The sequence below is a fragment of the Halichoerus grypus genome, chromosome 8 (genome assembly GCF_964656455.1).
Source record: "Halichoerus grypus chromosome 8, mHalGry1.hap1.1, whole genome shotgun sequence".
In the NCBI taxonomy this organism is placed as follows: domain Eukaryota; kingdom Metazoa; phylum Chordata; class Mammalia; order Carnivora; family Phocidae; genus Halichoerus; species Halichoerus grypus.
The window spans coordinates 148,487,042-148,506,056 of NC_135719.1; the positions used below are offsets into that span (position 1 = coordinate 148,487,042).

A 19,015-nucleotide genomic window follows, 5' to 3' on the forward strand; every position below is an offset into this window, starting at 1 on the left:
GGGAGAGAACAAGAGCCCGGGACGGCGCCTGCGCGGTGGGCGTGATCCGGGCACTTAGGGCAGGATGAACGCTGCTTTCCAAGATGGCGACGGAGGGAGGAGGGAAGGAGATGAACGAGATTAAGACCCAATTCACCACTCGGGAAGGTCTGTACAAGCTGCTGCCGCACTCGGAGTACAGCCGGCCCAACCGGGTGCCCTTCAACTCGCAGGGATCCAACCCCGTCCGCGTCTCCTTCGTAAACCTCAACGACCAGTCTGGCAACGGCGACCGCCTCTGCTTCAATGTGGGCCGGGAGCTCTACTTCTATATCTACAAGGGGGTCCGCAAGGTACCGACCCGGGCGTCACTGGGGCCCGCCAGCGGCGTGGGCAGAGGCCGGGAGCAGGGCGGTGACAGTGGGGGCCAGGGTGACCGATAGGAGTGGCGGTCGCTCTTACTTTTGAGTGGGCCGGTAACTCCACTGGGGTGCTCCTGAGGAAGGGGGATTCACGAGTAAGGAGGGTGGTGTTTCGAAGGGGTGGAGGCTGTGGAAAGGGACCGTGGGGTGCGGGGTTCCGCCGGGGAGGCCCCAGAACGGGCCGGCTGCCTTCTCTCTGGCAGGGTCCGTCAGGCTCTGACACGGCCAGGGAGCGGGCCTGCGAGTCCCCGGAAGAGGTGGGGTGGCCGTCTTGTCTGCTGAGACTGCCTCGCCTCCCGGGAGAGTTGGGAGTCTCGCTCCGGGTTAGGGAACAGGGGCGCGGGCGGCTTGGGAAGGTCTGTAAGGCGGAGTCCGGGCTGGAGGCGGAGGACTTGAGACTAGGTCAGAAAGGACCTGCTCGGAACCAAGGGCTACTCCACCGCGCTGACACTTCCTAGGAGCCTCTCTTTCTGGTGTTCACACTTTTCCCAGAAACCTCAGGAGGAAGGCTGTCACTTTCTCCGCCAGGGAACGTTCTCCTGAGAGATTGTTAAAGAGGGTCATCTTGGCCCTTATAGTATGGGAAAGACTGAGTACTATAGTTGGGAGGTCGAAATGATGTTTTCAGTGAACTAAGCTGGCTGGTTCATAGGGGTTCTGTGTGAGCGTGCCCAGATCATTCTTGTCCAACAAGTCAGACTGTGTCCCAAACAGGGAGGCATAAGCCTTAAAAGCTACTTTACAAGAATCATTTTTTTTTTGCTGGCGGGCGACTTAACATTAATTCTGTGAAGCATATAATCATCCTTTAAAAATATCTCTTCAAAAGAAGCAACTTATTAGAGCTTTTCCTTTATTGGCTATGTAACTATGTTCTCATTGAGAACTGCTTATTTTTGAGAAATGTGGTCTCTGACTTGACTTTTGGAAGAGTGAGGAAATTGATGCGTCCCACAGCACCTAGGCGTGGAAAAAGGTGGTAACATTAATTTATAAATGTTTGGTTAGTGTGAAAGCAAATTGTACATACTGAAGAGTGAACATTCTCTAGGATGTAATACATCCAGAAGCAGTAAGTTTTTCGTTGGTTTCAAGAACTAGGGACATGACAGTAGTATCCAGAAGTAGCAAGCTGTCTCATTTGTTCAAGGTGCATCTTTTTGGTTACTGTTTGTGATAAGCGCTCTATTGTGTTTGAGGTATGCTGTTATTACTGAAAGTAAATCACTTGATTTCGTTTTTTCTCTTTTGTAATTGGGAAAGTGTGAGGTAGTTAGTAGTCTAGGAACTGAAGTTTTAGTCCTGCTCCCAACTTTTTTGCTGACTTGTTGGGTGACCTTGGATGAGTTCTTTAACTCCTGTTTGCTTCTCTTTAAGAAGAGAACATTGCAGTACTCAAGTTGTAATTTATAATATACTATGATGAACTTTAAAGCTTGAAACACTCGGTAGGTGTAAAATATGGTTAAAATAAGCATTAAGAGTGTCAAACAGGAAGCTGCTATTTTGCCACTGTTCCTAGGACTGAAAGGATCAACTTTTTCTCTGGAAATAAGTTTAGAATTTTAAGTTACTAAAATTTATATAAAATTTTAAACGTGCCTAACAGCTGAATTTATCAGCAATTACTAGTGCCAACGTTACCTTTAAAAAAAAAAGTTTTCTTTGAATATGTATTATTTCTGAAGCATTCTCTAGTGGCAACCCGTATCTGGATCTTGCGGCCTTGGTTTGCATCATCAAAACAGGTCTCTTGCCTGGAAGTATTATAGTTGTGTTCTCTTAGTTGGGATGCTATTTGATGAAGGTGAAAAGTAGGAGAGCTTTTCAAGACCACACTCCAAAATTATTTTAAACAAGAAAAATCTTAAACATGTAGATTTGTCTTTAGCTACATAATTTATTTGAGTATTGTAACTTATTTTGTAAAATTTCATTTGCATGCGGTAACATCTTACAGCATTGTATGGTGGACATTTTAGTTCTCTTCTAGCCATTGCAATTTTTTTAAAAAATTGTTTTCCGTGAATGAGTTTGCATGTATTTATTGTTATTTCTGAATATAAGTGATTGTTTTTGAGACTGTCTTTTCTGATTTTAAAATGGAGCAGATAATTTTCCTTACTCAGAAAACCAAAATTTACTTTTTGGCATTAGGAGTTATAACTCTGTTCTTGACAGTTGGTCATTTTGACTGTTGTTACTCATTTTTTTCATTGGGGCATACAAAGTTTTACAACAGTCATTTGGATCATTCAGAAGGTCTAATTTGGATGCATACATTCGACTTAAATCTGCCTGTAAAATAAGTAGAAAATAGGTCTTTGAGAAACTTAAATCATGAACTATGTGCTGCCATTCCTGAGAGGAAGTATGGAGTCATGGGGGAATGAGTGGTTGAGGAGGTAGTCTCAAATGTGGGGCAAGGAGTGGCCCTTTAAAAAGATGTGCAGGTCAGTGTCTAGAGCTAGAGGGGACCTTTGAGTTTTGCAGTCTCACCCTCGTGGAGAAAACCAAGGCTAGAGAAGGAGTGCAAACCTGTGTTACAGTTTTTTTTTTTTCTTCTTCTCATGGTCAGGAAAATGAAGCAAGCTGAATCTAAAGAACTGTCATAGTGAGAAGGGACCGATCAAGCTTTTTGATCGCACGGATGCCATATCCTCCAACCATTTCAAGATCTGCCCCAGCATTTTGCCATATATTTTCTCATCGAATCTTGATAGCAATCCTGTGAGGTACAAGAAAGCATCTTCTTTTCACAGTTGAAGTTCGGAATGGAGTTTCTTGTGTAAGGAAATGTAGTTTTATGAATTTATTTTGCTTAACTGAAGGTAATATGAGCATTGATTTAACACTGACACTAATCATTTCAGCCAAGATTTTAGTGACTGCAATGGTGATAATTATACCAGGTGGGGTATCTACAGTAGAGTATGACCCTATCCTTCTCTCCAAAGAAATATCAATTCCTAGCCTTTAAGCCTTTTTTTTTTTTCTTTTGAAGATTTTATTTGTTTGAGAGAGAAAGAGCAAGAGAGCACAAGCAGGGGGGTGCGGCAGAGGGAGAGGGAGAGGGAGAAACAGACTCCCCACTGAGCAGGGAGCCAGACGTGGGGCTCCATGCCAGGACCCCAGGATCATGGCCTGAGCCAAAGGCAAACACTTAACCGACTGAGCCACCCAGGCACCCCTAGCCTTTAAACCTTTTTATAGAATACTTGGCATTCCTTTTTTTATTTTTTTATTTTATTTTTTTAAAGATTGACACAGAGAGAGAGAGAGAGAGAGAGAGAGAGACAGCGAGAGAGGGAACACAAGCAGGGGGAGTGGGAAAGGGAGAAGCAGGCTTCCTGCCGAGCAGGGAGCCCGATGCGGGGCTTGATCCCAGGACCCCGGGATCATGACCTGAGCTGAAGGCAGACGCTTAACGACTGAGCCACCCAGGCACCCCGGCTTTCCTTTTTTTTTAAAAAAGAGGTTGTTTTAGGATAAAGATGCCAAAGGTAGCTGGGTTTATTGGACCAACCCTTTCATTTTATGAGATCTGTTTTTACATAAATGTGAATGGCCACCGTTCAGACCCCAGCTTAAACATCACTTCTGTAGTATGTCCGGCTCTGAAGCCCCAGGCTGTATCCGCTTTCCTCACTACATGTTCTCAGAGCATCCTCAACTTTGCCTTTCTAGCACTTTTCTCAATTTGTAATTCTCTGGGTGATAATCTGTCTTTTTTATGAACAAAGCTCCTTTAGAAGAGAGACCATGTGTTTTCTGCTTTCACTATTTTCCTAGTGCCCAGCACAGTGTCCAGCATAAGGTAGGCCCTTAGTACTTATTTGTTGAGTGAATGACTGGATAAAGTATCAGTGTCCATCTATGCCATACTTTTAATTAATTAATTAATTAATTAATTAAAGTAGGCTCCACGCTGGCATGGAGCCCAACACAGGGCTTGAACTCACGACCCTGAGATCAAGACCTGAGCTGAGATCAAGAGTGGATGCTTAACTGACTGAGCTACTCAGGCGCCTCATATGTCATACTTCTAAAAAGATCTTCACGAGCTAAAGAACCTATTTAATTTTGGGCTTCCAAGTAATGGGTATTTTTAGTGGCTCACATCTTTGTAAAGACATTTTAAAATTATTGTTAGTAGGTAACAAATTTAGCTTTCTTACAACTGGGAAATTGTATAGCAAGAGACCATGAAGTAATAGAAAGTAACCAAGTGACACATTACTTTTGATCTGTTTCTATCAAACCATGTTACCTACCAAATCTATGTACTAACAGATAACTTTTAAAAACTATACTTAGAACTACTTAACATTAAAGAGACGTTTTTCCCCCTCCCATCTTAAGATTCTGGGACACAAATGTGTTGCCCAGAGATGTTATTGAAGCAATTCCTACCATAGAGGGGAGAGGAGTAGAATTAGATGGCTTCCAAGGCCTTTTCACAGCTCTTAAGGTTGTAGGAGTCTGTGCTCAATAGTTTTTTATGAAAATAAATCCATCTTTCTACTGGGAAGACGTCTTCATGTCTTGGATTCATTGCCTACTCATTGAATGGGAATTGAGGAGTGGGGTGTATTGTGAAAGCAAGTGGAACATGTGATTCTAGGTCTTTATGCTAGAAAAGGCTTTGTACTCATTGTGTTGACATGAAGCTGGGGCCAGAAGAAGAGTCATATAATAACAGCTCAAATATTTTCAGAGCCGGAATTAACCAGGAGTGCAATGGGTTGACTTGGGAGAGAATGAGCATTCTGTGTGGGAGATAATCTGTCTCTCTCAAAGACTGCAGGACCACCTGTCAGTGACTGAGGAATTCATGCTTTGTGTGGGAGGGTGACCTAGAAGCCTTTCAAAGGTTTTTCCCACAGGCTGGTTTTAGATTCTGGCCTGCTCCAGAGAAGGTCACGTTCACACCCTTCACTACATTTGTAATTCTCACATCTCTCTGCTACCCATTTCTAGTTTAGAAAGGGGCATGGAAGGGGGCGCCTGGGTGGCTCAGTCGTTAAGCGTCTGCCTTCGGCTCAGGTCATGATCCCAGGGTCCTGGGATCAAGCCCCGCATCGGGCTCCCTGGTCAGCGGGAAGCCTACTTCTCCCTCTCCCACTCTCTCTGCTTGTGTTCTCCCTCTGTCAAATAAATAAATAAAATCTTAAAAAAAAAAAAAAAAAGAAAGAGGCATGGAAGATTAGAACTTTTTATATCAAATTTACCTTGAGAAATTTTATACTTAATTTAGTAGGGCATACGTGGAGTTGAATGGAAACCTGTAGTTTTTTTCCCATTAAGGGCTACTTAATGTCTTCTGAAATATTGATAATTGCTTAGTTATTTGACTATCACATTTTATATAGCATTTTCATTTATCACTTAGAGCAGGCCAGAGAAACTTTCATATGATACCTTGGTTCTCTTGACCTTGAAGAGGAGGACTGATGAGATTTTGAAGGGCAGAGTGGGTGGATATGAGCAATGGTAAGAAGCTCTCGGAGTATGTCTGTGAAATCCATGAGATAGTCAGGAATGTCATTGTTTTAGCAAATATTTGCAGGGCATGCTTATCAGATAGGAGGTACTGTTCTAGATGCTGGGTAGAGACAAAGTCTCTGCCCTCAAGAAACTTGTCACCTGTGTTTATTATAGTTGAGTTAACTTAGTGACTTCATTTATTTAAGTACTTATTGTGCTTTGGTAGAAAACTTGAGCAAGAATCAAAACATTGTGGATTTTAGTTTGACTAGTTTGGCTATCTGCCTAAAGAACCTTGTTTTAAAAATAAATGTGAAGATTTTTGTAGTCTGATGTTTCATGTCTTAGAGAACAATTTTATTTATATTTCAGTGAGGTTAGTTTGTGCAGAAATATGAAATGTCCTGTTTGGTTATTTAGGAGTAAACATCAAAAACAAATAACTTTAATTGGTAGACATTCTTCATCTTCATTTTCAGGAGTGATAAGTTACCTTATTCTCTGAACATTTGGCATCTATTATTTATAACAGTACAAGGTATGTCTTGTTTTAAAAAAAATAATCTGGGGTGCCTGGGTGGCTCAGTTGGTTAAGCGTCTGCCTCCGGCTCAGGTCCTGATCTCAGGGTCCCGGGATCGAGCCCCAAGTCAGGCTCCTTGGTCAATGGGGAGTCTACTTCTCCTGCCCCACCCCCAGCTCGTGCTCGCTTGCACTCTCTCTCTCTCAAGAAAATAAAATGTAAAAAAATAATCCTCATTCATTAAATGTTTATTGCAGAGCTATTATTTACAAGGTACTGCTGTCTGTTGTGGATGATGTGAGGGTGAAGTAAGATACTTCTGCCTGTAAGGGGCTTGTATTTTTGTACTGATAATTGTAATATAAAGTAAAGGCCTGTGCTCTGCACATGGTGTAAGCAATGCAAGTATCGAGTGGAGTTAAGGAGTAAAGGTGAAGTGGAGAAGTATTTCTCTGCCTAGAAGGAGAAGAATATTGGGTTGGATTTCACACAGATGATTTGCCCTGAAATGTTGTGTACATATCACATTTTTTTAAATTTTAAAACTTATATCTTTATATTTCTAATTTCAGAAATGCTTTATCTTTGTTTCTGATTGAGGTTGAGTTGGCAATTGCTCTTACCTTGTAGCATTTTTCTCAACTTCACAACTTCTCTGCCAGTTGGCAAATTGTAAATTGAGTCATGTTTTGCATTCTCAATTCTATTTTGTAATATGGATTTTCTTTTAAGTAGGGTATATTGTACTAAAAACATGCCAAACCAATCTTTGCTAAACTTTTATCTTATTTTGTAGCAGTAGAAAAATGTAGACTTTATAAAAAAGAAGCAAGACTCGGGGCGCCTGGGTGGCTCATTCATTAAGCGTCTGCCTTCGGCTCAGGTCATGATCCCAGGGTCATAGGATCGAGCCCCGCGTCGGGCTCCCTGCTCCATGGGAGGCCTGCTTCTCCCTCTGCCGCTCCCCCCGCTTGTGTTCCCTCTCTTGCTGTGTCTCTCTCTGTCAAATAAATAAATAAAATCTTTAAAAAAAAAAAAAAAAAAAAGAACAAGCAAGACTGACTGATGAGGAAGGAATTTATAAGGTTTTTATGTTTTAAAAGCAAGAATGGGAATACTTGAGCATATTCTCAAGTAACCACATTGTGGATGATCTCTGTGGCCTGGGTCCGTCTTCCCTTGCTTGGCTACACCCGCCTCACTGCTGTACTGCACCTTTTCCTCCTGGCACAGCAGAGCTGGTACACGGGCTCATCTCTTCACTTACTTTGATCTTCATCTCAGAGACTCTGTCTTGTCTTAATGTCTCATTTCGTAAATACTTGAGTGGTTTTGTGTAAAAAGCAGTAGACTAGACTATGGGAAATCAAAGAATTATGAGATGTGATCCCTGACCTTGAGAGGATTATCATCCAACAAAGGAAAATAAGTTATTCACACACTTACTCATTCTATCAAGATTTATGGAGTGGTTGGTTTGTGTTGTTGAGACAGAATCTCTGCCATCAAGGAGTTCACAGTCCAGTGGAACAATAAATGACATCCTCATTCAGCTAACATTCGTGGGATGTGTAGACCCAAAGACAAGTAAGACATAGTCCCTGGCCTAAAGCGCCTAAATTTAATGGTGAGATGGACAAGTAAGTAGTGGTGGATGTGCAGATGCTGTCTGTTATTTCAGACAATACTCACTTATTAGTGCTGCTTAATCTGAATAGGGTTTAGGGGATGTATTAGGCTAGATGGGGAAAAACTCTTAACTGAATTTCAACGTGTCCTTCCAATTACGGATCTAGGCAACAAATCACAGTAGTAACAGACTTGTGACTATCACCAGTGAAAACCACAGGTGTTTGCATATCACATTATGGTTGTTGCAGATTTATCAGATGTCACACTCATCACTACTTTGAAATTAACAGTAGTTAGTGGATCTGCACTACAGCTCGTTATTCAGTGGGAAATGAAACTTTTAAAGATCCTAAATTTGTTTAATAACTATTTTAATAATTGATCTCCTTTGTAATCTTTTGTATTTAAAAACATCATTGTGAGAAGGAAGCCATGGCACAGGAAGTTTAAGCACCCTGATTTTGATAAGTCTTGGCTTACCTTTCCTCCTATGTTGTGTGTGATTGAATATAAGAGTGATAGGTCTCTCCTGTCCTGTTAGGTGACACTTCTAGCTCCATGAAGAAGACCTCTTGTGGCTGCTTTTTACTCAGCAGCTGATTATCTAGAATTCTAAGTTGGATATGTCTTGTGTTGCTTTTCTTTTTCTTCTGGATCATTCCTTTGCTATTGCTGCCCTAACTAGAGGGAGGAATACAAGAAGTACTTACAAGATTGACTCTTGTAAGAGTGTTTCACTCGTTCAGATCATAGATGATTATAATACAGTGTTACAGTGTGATGTTTGTCTCAGTTGCAGTGGGAGCTTAGAGAGGTTTTAACAAGGTGACATTTGAACTGAATTCTGATGGGTGGTTGGGCTGAAGGGGGAAGGGATTCTAAACCAAGACAACTAGAGGCCCAAGGCCTGAAGGTGTGGCATGGCTCCTCTAAGAGTCACTGTGAGGGTTGAAGCTTTAGCAAGGCTTGATTGGAGGGCAAGATTATCTTTCACAGTGAGCCTGTAAATGTTGGCTATAGGGGCTCCCGGGTGGCTCAGTCAGTTAGGCGTCTGCCTTTGGCTTAGGTCGTGATCCCAGGGTCCTGGGATTGAGCCCCGTGTCAGGCTCCCTGCTCAGTGGGGAGTCTGCTTCTCCCTCTCCTTCTGCCCCTCCCCCTGCTTGTGCTCGCTCTCTCAAATAAATAAATAAAATCTTAAAAAAAAAAAAAAGTTGGCTATGTCCTAGCTTCCAGGACTCTTAGTGTGGTTTTTAAAATGGTTTTTTAATGTATTTTCTTTCTTTTGGTACTACTTCTGAGGTAATGTATTACGTTAGTATATTGTCATCCTGCAGGACTCCTCCTAGTGTATTGTCCTTTTCAGGTCATCAGATTGTATCAGCACCATCCCTGTTGAACCCTCATCGCTTCCCTTCATTTCTCAATGATTTGGCTCCTGCTACATTGCCACTCTGTCCAGGATACTCCTGTTTTAAATGCTGTGATAAGTCCTTATAACCCCTTTGCACTCACTCTCCGTCCTAACCCTGGCTCAGTCAACTCCTACAGCAAAAGGGAAGAAAAAGCCCTTTGGGGCCCTCACCCACTTGGTACCCGTCCTTTGCCTCTGGCAGCTACTGCCCCAATTTCTCAGCTGCTTCTTAGAGCAAAGCTCCTCCAAGTTGTCTGGACCCTCAAAGTGTGGCACACAGACCAGTGTCATCAGTGTCGCCCCTGGGAACTTGTGGGAAGTACAGAATTAGGCCTCATTCCAGGCTTTGTGAATCAAAATCTGCTTTCTAAAATTCATTTTTTTAAAGGTTTTATTTATTTGACAGAGAGAGCACAGCAGAGGGAGAGAGAGGGAGAAGCAGGCTCCCCGCCGAGCAAGGAGCCCGATGCGGGACCTGATCCCAGGACCCCGGGGTCATGACCCGGGCCAAAGGCAGCCGCTCAACCGACTGAGCCACTCAGGCGCCCCCAAAATCTGCTTTCTGTGAGGGTCTCCAGGTAGTTCGGGTGCTCACTGAAGTTGGAGAGGCATTGGTCCCTCCTGGCTTTCTTTAGTTCTTTCACTGCCTCTTCAGACTTATTCCAGCAAAATTATTGTACCTTCCTGCCATCTATTTTAAGCGTATAATTCAGTGACTTTTAGCAAACTTACCAAGTTGCACAACTGTTACCATAATCCAGTTTTAGATCATGAGGGATTGTTTTTTGGTTTTTTTTTAAAGATTTTTTTTTTTTTTTTTTTGACAGAGAAAGAGACAGCGAGAGCAGGAACAGAAGCAGGGGGAGTGGGAGAGGGAGAAGCAGGCTTCCCGCCGAGCAGGGAGCCCGATGCGGGACTCGATCCCAGGACCCTGGGATCATGACCCGAGCCGAAGGCAGACGCTTAACGACTGAGCCACCCAGACGCCCCGTGAGGGATTGTTGTTAAATTTAATTTTGTATAAGTCTCATTTATGCTAGATGAATAATTCTGGAGATCTGCTGTACACCATAGTGACTGTAGTTAACACGGTCCTGTGCACTTCATAATGTTAGGAGGATGGATCTCATGTTAAGTGTTCTCACCACAAAAACAACAACAAAAATGAAGAGATATAAGGAGACTTTGGGAGGTGTTGGGTGTCTGTTACCTTGGTTATGGTGATGGTATCACAGGTGTTTGCATACATCCAAACTCATCAAATGTATACATTTAATATGTGCAATTCCTTGTAGATCAGTTATTCCTCAGTAAATCTATTAGGAAATACATTTAATGTTGTGTTTTGATTATATAAAACATGTGGCTCCAATATCAGAATCATAAAACAAGGTTCTGTTCAGAGAGGTTTAGCTTCCATTTCTGTCCTCCCTGCAAAGTTCCCTTCCTCTCCTTATAATCATTTTATTTGTTTTTGACTCGTCCTCTGTTGCCATAAGAATAAGATGACATTTGAGCAGAGAAGAAGTTGAGTGAGCATACTGTGTATGATATTTTGTATCTTGTTTTTTTCTGTTTAATGATACATATTGGAGATCTTGCCATATTAGTAAATAGAGAGCTTCTTCACTCTTTCTTATAATTGCTTTATACTCCATGCTGTGGATATAGATCACATTTATTTAAATAGATGATTCTTGATTGTTGATCTCTTTTTATTACAAATAATGCTGCAGTAAATAACTTCGCATGTATATTATTTTGCATGGAGGCAGGTATATTTATAGGATGTATTTCCGGGAGAGGTTACTGCTGGGTCAAATATGTGTGTGTATGTATGTGTATATATATATATATATATTTTTTTTTAATTTAAAGATTTTATTTATTTATTTGAGAGTGCGCTCACACTCGCAAGCAGGGGGGCGGCAGACAGAGGGAAAAGCAGGCTCCCTGCTGAGCAAGGAGCCCAATGCAGGACTTGATTCCAGGACCCTGGGATCATGACCTGAGCCGAAGGCAGACGCTTAACCGACTGAGCCACCCAGACGTCCCTGCATATATATTTTTGATAGATATCATCAAATCGCCCTCCATGGGGAGGGGTTGTACTATTCTGTACTCACACATGAGAGTACCTGTTTCACCACAGCCTCGCTAACAGGGCATGTTGTCAAACTTGCATTTGATCTGGTAGGTGAGAAATTAGTGTTATTTTTGTTTGTTTTTCCCTTGTGATGAGAATGGTTGAGCATCTTTCTATATATAAGAATGGAATGTATTTCCATTTTTCTATGAACTGTTTCATATCCCTTGCCCATTTTTTGTGTTGGATTGTTAGATATCTTTGATTTTTTTAAAAAGGAGCTCTCTGGATATTGGAGAGATTAGCTCTTTGTGATACGAATAAGGGATTTTTTTCTTTCATTTTTCATCTGTCTTGTAACTTTGCGTAGGGTTGTGTGTGTGTGAGTGTGTGTGTGTGTGTGTATTTCTTTTTGCCTTGGATAATTTTCATATTTTTTGTAGTTAAATTTATAAATTTGTAAATTTTTATGGATAAATTAGAGCCGTGATTTTATTATTTAGGTGTTAACTAGTTGTCATTCTCCAAGATTTAAAGAAGAGGGAAAAGATTTACATTTAAATATTTGAGAGTTAGGCTTAACAAAGACTTTTCTAGAAGCAAGAGGTGAACATTGAAGTGTGCTGTCAAAGGAGCTGGTGGATGGTGATTCATTAGTAGATTTTACGATTTAGTATACTTCCAAATATATTATAATGTTAGGGATGTTTCAGTTTGTAAGTAACAGGAAACCCAACTCAAACTAGTTAAAACTTTAAAGGGGATGCATTGGCTTATGTCGTTGAATATTCCAGAGGTAAGGTGGGCTTCAGGCATGGTTTGATTGGGGTGCCAGCTCAGTGCTCAGTTTTGCTGACATTTGCTTGGTCCTGCTTTCCACTGAATGTCAGCCTGGCCTAAGTGGCAAAATGGTGGAGGAGGTCTAGGTTTCACATTTCTGTAACACATGGTCCAGAGTAAGAGCCAGTATCCAGGGTGAGAGTAAAGAGCGCTTCTAGACGTTTTCTCAGAAGAATAAGAAAGATTGTTTCGTTGAAGCCCCGAGCAGACCTCTTTCTTTGACCTGTTGCCCCAGATTGGATTACCAGCCCATTCCTGTGGCCTTTAGCAAGAAGAAATAGGTACTGACTGAGCTTTCGCAAGGACATTGGATTATATAATACCCTGATTGCCCTGGAGCCCACTCTGGAGCTGCAGTGTGAGTAGATAGCAGACAGGAGAATAGATCTAGAGATGCAAACTACACTGAGGATCTTATGCTGGCTGAGGTATTAGAAACCAGATGTAACAGTTTTTTTCCTTGAGCTCATGGTAAGGTACATCAGTAAAACAGGGAAGATACACTGTAGTTGGAGGACCACTTGGGCTGGGCTGTGCTCCTGCATGGTTTAGAGACCTCTCTTTCCTTTGATCTTGCTGTTTGACTACTATGAATGTCCTCCCACTTTTTCACACAATTTGGAATTTTTTGTTTGGATCTCTCTGTCTCCCCCACTAGACTGAAATCTTGAGGGCAGAAACCATCTTATTCATCCATATCCATCACAGTGCCTGTACATAATAGGCACATTGTGTCGATTTTAAATGAATGAGTTGGTTGAGATTATAGTCCTCTAAGGATTTACTTGAGTAAATTAGATGATCTTTCAAAATCCCTGTCACAAGGCAAATATGGTCGCTGTTAGTTACCAAAGCTCACAGAAGCAGGGTTGCCAACCCCTTTTGCTTTTGTTGAGAGACACTTAGAAATTAGTCTCAGCCTCGAATCTTATGCTGTTCTTCTGGGCTAACCCAGGAGGAGGCTGTGGCTAGTGTCTTGATCATCTTGGTTTGGAAGCTACATCTTCCTTGTCCTGTGTCCTGGACAAAATTGCTCATACTGTCCCTTCCAGTTCCTTTAACTTCTTCCTGCTTAATTATAGGAACTGCACAATGCCCGACATTGCACTTTTCTTTCCTCTGGATTTTGGAATAGGAGTGCATGTAACTAGCAAGACTGAGGGCAATATTAACTCAGCTAATTAAAAAATGGTGGGTATTATGCTCAGGGCTTTCTTTGACAGGGAAGCAGTTTGCATTTCCCCTATTGCTCAGAAAGTGGGGTGCAGGTAGAGCTGGAAAGGCAGAGTCCCAATTGCTGTACTCCAAGTGGAGCACTGATTAAGTGTAGGTCCATTGGCCACTCATCTCTGGGGTTCCTTTGGAGCTTCTGCCCATTTAGACTCATCTGCTTTTCCCTCTTCCTTATAGCCTTATACTGACTTACGGTCACCTCTGCTCATTGAAGACTTCGGTACCCGCTTCACAGCCTTCCTTTCCATTCCAGTTCTGCTGTCATCTTGGGTGGTTTTGTGTCCAGCACAGGACCCTGGAGGCACCTGGGTTCCTTGGTATCTTGGCTTCCATGTCCCCTCCCAGCGACCTCCTCTAGTCCACCCCTGGCACTGACTCCCATAGTGACGCTCTGGGTCTTAGCAGCAGCTGAATCTGCTTCAGCCCCAAAATGACTAATTCAGATAGAAATGTTTGTCCTTCTGCTCCAATGTGACCTTGGCTCCCACCCTTCTAATTTCTCCAGGATACTGGTTACTCAACATCCTGCTGCCAAATCTACAGATACCATGCGGCCTGTAGCTTCCTTGCCCTCTCTTCAGCGGCATTGAAATAGCTGATCATTGTCTCTTCTTTGAAACACTCCTGGCCGTGACACTTTTTCTGCCTTTCTGGCCCACCCCTCTCCAGCCATTCAGTATTTTCTCGTCTTTGCCAGTTCCTTCTACCCCACGTCATCTGGAACTGGACTGTTCCCTTTTCCTTTCTCACTCCTATTGTAAGTCTTTCTGTTTTCTAAAATTGTTTGTTTATGCCTTTCTCCCCCCCCCCCCCCAAAGGAAAAAGTATTTATTGCAGTAAACTAATCCAGTGGGTATTCCCTTGAAAGCATGAATCCGGTTGTGAGGGCTGTTGAAACATACAGTGCATGTGCTCCGGAAAGCTCCGTCTCTGTCACCGTCAGCCCCAGATCTTCCTCTTGCCAGTGACTTTTGCCAGCGCCTTTTGCTGTCTGGACCATCTGTCTGTGGTGGTGGATACGGGCATCACCGGGCTGGAACTGGGCTCCCCTCCTCTGCAGAGCTGTGGCCTGCTCGGGGCACCTGGGCAGCTGCTGGGCTCAGTCACCAGCTGGGCTTCACCTTCTCATTCTTACTTTAAATGTTTCTTGAACAGACTTGCAAGAGTTCCTCAGTTAAAATGTTGTTTCAAAGAATCAGCTACTATTGGTTTTCTGTTTAGTATCTGTTGTAATCTTTATTTCCTTTCTCCTTTTTTTTTTTTTTTTTAGGTTTACTCTTTTCCTAGCTTTCTGAATTTACAACATAGGTTTTCAGCCCTTCTTTTGTTTTAAAATGATGTGTTCAAAGCTGTAGAATTTCTTCTAAGGATTACTTTAGCAGTCTTCTATGTGTTAGATACGTGGTAATATTAAGATCTAAATATATTTTGTTATTTCCATTTTTATTCCCTCTTTACACTTGAATTTCTAAGCAGGTGTTTTTTTAGTTTCTGTTCATGGTGTTTAATTTTGCAGCTTATTTTCATTGTATGGTCAGAGAATATGTTTTTTGATATTAGCTATTTGAAATGTGATGAGACCTTTCTTTCTGATCCAGTTAACATGTTCCATGTGTTTTTAAAAGAATATATTCTCGGGGCGTCTGGGCAGCTCAGTCGGTTAAGCATCCGACTCTTGGTTTCAGTTCAGGTCGTGGTCTCGGGGTCTCAGGGTCGTGGGATCAAGCTGCATCGGGCTCCATGCTCAATGGGGAGTCTGCTAGAAGATTCTCTCCCTCTGCCCCCCCACCCCGAATCCTGCACATGTGTACGCATGTGCTCTTGTTCTCTCTCTCTAGAAAAAATCTTTTTTAAAAATGTGTGGTTTTTTTTTAAATGTATATGAGGCTCAAGATGATATATCTGTGTGCGTGAGTGTTCAAGTTTTTAATGCTGTTCACATTGTCCATCTCTTTACAGTATTTTTGACTGCCTTATTTATCAATTTCTGATAGGTGTGATAAGTATCTCACTGTCATTCTGAACTTGGCAATTTCTCTATCATTTTTTGCCTTATATTAAATTCAGAATTGTGATTCTTTGTAGATTGTTCTTTGTGTTGGTATATGAACTCTTGATCATGTCTAATTTCCTCAAAATTCTGTTTTGAGGGTTGGAAATGAGTTTATTTTTGTTAGTATTTGTATGGAATGTCTTCCTATTCCTTATTTTCAACTAATTTATGTAGTTTTTGTTTTCAGTGTGTCTTTTTGGTCCCTTTAAATGATTTCTGTTTCATTGTTGTCCACGACACTTTCTTCTTTGCCTCCCTCTCTCGCCTACCTACTTTCCTTCTGTCAGGAAACTCGGTTGATTTTTTTTTTTAAGTTTATTTTTTTTAGTAATCTCTACATCCAACTTGGGGCTCAAACTCATGACCCCAGAGGTCAAGAGTCCCATTCTCTTCCGGCTGAGCCAGTGGGGGTGCCCCGGGAATCCCAGTTGATTTTATCTCCGAAGTAGATCTTCCCTGCCCTCACGGTCTCCCCTGGCAGCAGGCAGGTCTCCGGCTGGCCCTCTGCTGGGCCTGTGCTCCCCTCTAACTTATCCTCTATACAGTAGCCAGCCTCGTCTTTAAAAAGTGAATCTAATGGCCACTCCAGCCTCAGATCTTTCAGTGGTTTGAGTTGCTTTCAACATGGAGAACAAAATGTCTGACGTGGCCTACCACCAGGCCCTGCATGAGCTGGTCCCTGCTTACCTTCCGTCCCCTCTTCCCTTCACTGTATCTTCTGCCTCACTGCCTTCCTTTGCACTCCTCTGATCAGACTTTCGTACCCTTCCTGCTGCAGTCTCACGTGCTGCTTCCCTTGCGTGGAAGGTCCTTCCACTCCCTGCCCTTCACCCATTTAATCCCTACTCCTGCAAAGCTTCGCTTCTCTGTCAGTTTTTGTCCAAGCCTCTTACCCTGGCCCCTGGACTAGGTCAGGTTTCCTCTTATCCTCTACCAGCTCATCTCTCTAGTACATGTCACAGTAAAAATAAAGTAATTTGAATTGGAAATTTACTGTCCCTCCTCGCCCCACCACCTAAACTAGATTGCCACGTCAGGAGGGCTGATTTTATCCAGTTCATTCCTGAGCTCCCTGTGTCTGGCTCCTGTTTTTGGTGCGTTTACAAGCACTCTGTGAATATGTGAATGAATGGATAACATGTAAATGGCTTGTCGTTTGTTTATTGACAGTGAGAAGATTAGTATGGTAAGCATGTCATCTTGTACGTGGTTGGTATTTGGTTAAATGTTTTTAACATTTAATGAATCAATTACTGATCTTTCTCATCTATGTTTTGTGAGAGAATGCATTTAAAGAATAACAAGCTGTTGTGTGTACCCACCCCATCTCTCCTTGACTTACTCCTCTATCCCTCTTCTCCCACGCTGTCTCCCACATGTACCTTACCTTAGCGCTGGCAGCCAGTGGAGGCATGGAAGAAAATAGACATCTGTTCAGTTTTAAAAGTTTTCTTAGGGGCACCTGGGTGGCGCAGTCGGTTAAGTGGCCGGCTCTTGATTTTGGCTCAAGCTGTGAGATTGAGCCCCGAGTCAAGCTCCAAGTCGTCGTCGTCGTCATCATCATCATCCTTCGGGCTCCGTGCTCAGTGGGGGTCTGCTCCAGAATTCTCTCTCTGCCTTTCCCTGGCTCGTGTGTGCACACACACTCTCTCTCTGAAATGGATACATCTTAAAAAAAAAAAAAAAAGTTTTCTTAGAGGGGCACCCGGGCTGGCTTGGTCAGTAGAGCATGTGATTCTTGATCTTGGGGTCGTGAGTTCAAACCCCATGTTGGCTGTAGAGATTACTTAAAATAAATAAAATTTTTAAAAATACATTAAAAAAAATAAAACTTTTCTTTCATTACTAATAAGTTTGCCATGTAATTTGTCTCATTGGTGTTATTGAATGGGAAAGTTTTTTCCCTCTACAGTTCAAAGTAGGGTATGTTTATGGTAGAATATTTGGAAAATTCATATCTGGCAGCTGTTAATATTTTGTTTTCTGCCAGTCCTTTTTTGGTGCTCTGTTACATATTTTAAGCTTAATTTAGGTCCCTGCAGTGTAGATGCTCATTAAATATTTAGAGAATGAACCCAGGTATGGGTTCTTTTTCAACTTTAAAATCTTCTGCAGCTTCCTAATTTGGAATGCAGATAAACATTGCTTTTTGTTGATGGTGTTTATAACCTATTTTACAGTATTTGAGCTTTGTATGAAAGTGTGACTTTTTTTTTTTTTTTTAATCTATGAGATCATTGTAGAAAGTTGCTTGGGCTAAATTGGAGTCACCAGTGACTTTTTTTTTTTTTTTTTTTTTCTCAGTGTACTTCCAAACCTTCAGTAAAGGCTTTTGGCTCTGCCTTAAAATATATCCAGAATCGATCACTTCCCACCTCCACCGTTACCTCCCCAGTGTAAGGAAGCATCACTCCTCATTGGATTATTACTAGGGTGATTTCCAAATGGGCTCCCTGCTTCTACCCTTGCCTCTTACAGTCTGTCTCTCCTGATGGCAGCCAGAATGATGTTTAAAACAATATAGGTCAGATCATATTTTTCCAGTGCTGAAAAGTTTCTAATGCTTTTTCATGTCACTTAGAACAAGATCTAAATTCATTATTAAGTATGGTCCTTCCCTTTCCCAACCCCCCAGTGTGATTTGCTACCACACTCTCCCTTACTCCCTCCATTCTGTTCCTTGAAGAGGAGTCCAGTGACCCTCACGACCCTCACTCGTACTTTCCTTTGACTAGAATCCTTTCCCTGGCCAGCCACGGGGCTGACACCCTCACTTCTTCACATCTCTGCCCAAATACGATCCTGTCAAAGAAGCTTTCTGTTACCCTACCCAGAAATGCACTAGTGTCACCCTTCTGTTCTCAGTCTCCGACTCCCTTTCCTGACTGATGGTTCTTCCCTGTCCTTATCACTCTCTGATACTCATTTGATTACTTGTTTACTGATTGTATACCTTCTAAAACCAAAAGAGGAGGGATTAGTGTCATCATTGCTGAAACCCCAGTGCCTAAAACAGTGCTTGGCGCATGTAGTAGAACTCAGTACATTTTGAGTGGATAGTGAAAGAAATTTGTTATCTCAAGTAACTCAGTTTGAAAATCTTTATTTAGGATGTAGGTGTTAGGACTTCTCATAGGCATATTTATTTATTATTATTATTATTTATTATTATTATTATCTTTAAATAGGCTCCATGCCCATTTTCGGGCTTGAACTCACGACCGAGACCAAGAGTCACGTGTTCTATCTACTGAGTCAGCCAGGTGCCCCAGGCATATTTTATTTTTAAAATAGGTAATATATTCACATGGTTCAAAATTCAAAGGGCCTACAGTGAAAAGTTTCTCATAG

At 42.1% G+C, this 19,015-nt stretch overlaps 1 protein-coding gene across 1 annotated transcript in view; it reads left to right on the plus strand.

Annotated features, from left to right (window-relative positions):
• The first annotated feature begins 22 nt into the window (after window positions 1-22).
• Window positions 23-19,015, plus strand: part of WDR20 (WD repeat domain 20) — a 54,850-nt gene continuing 35,857 nt past the window's right edge. The window contains 1 exon segment of the mRNA XM_036086231.2: window positions 23-332. Within this exon segment, the coding sequence (XP_035942124.1) occupies window positions 84-332 (249 nt within the window). The 5' untranslated portion in view covers window positions 23-83.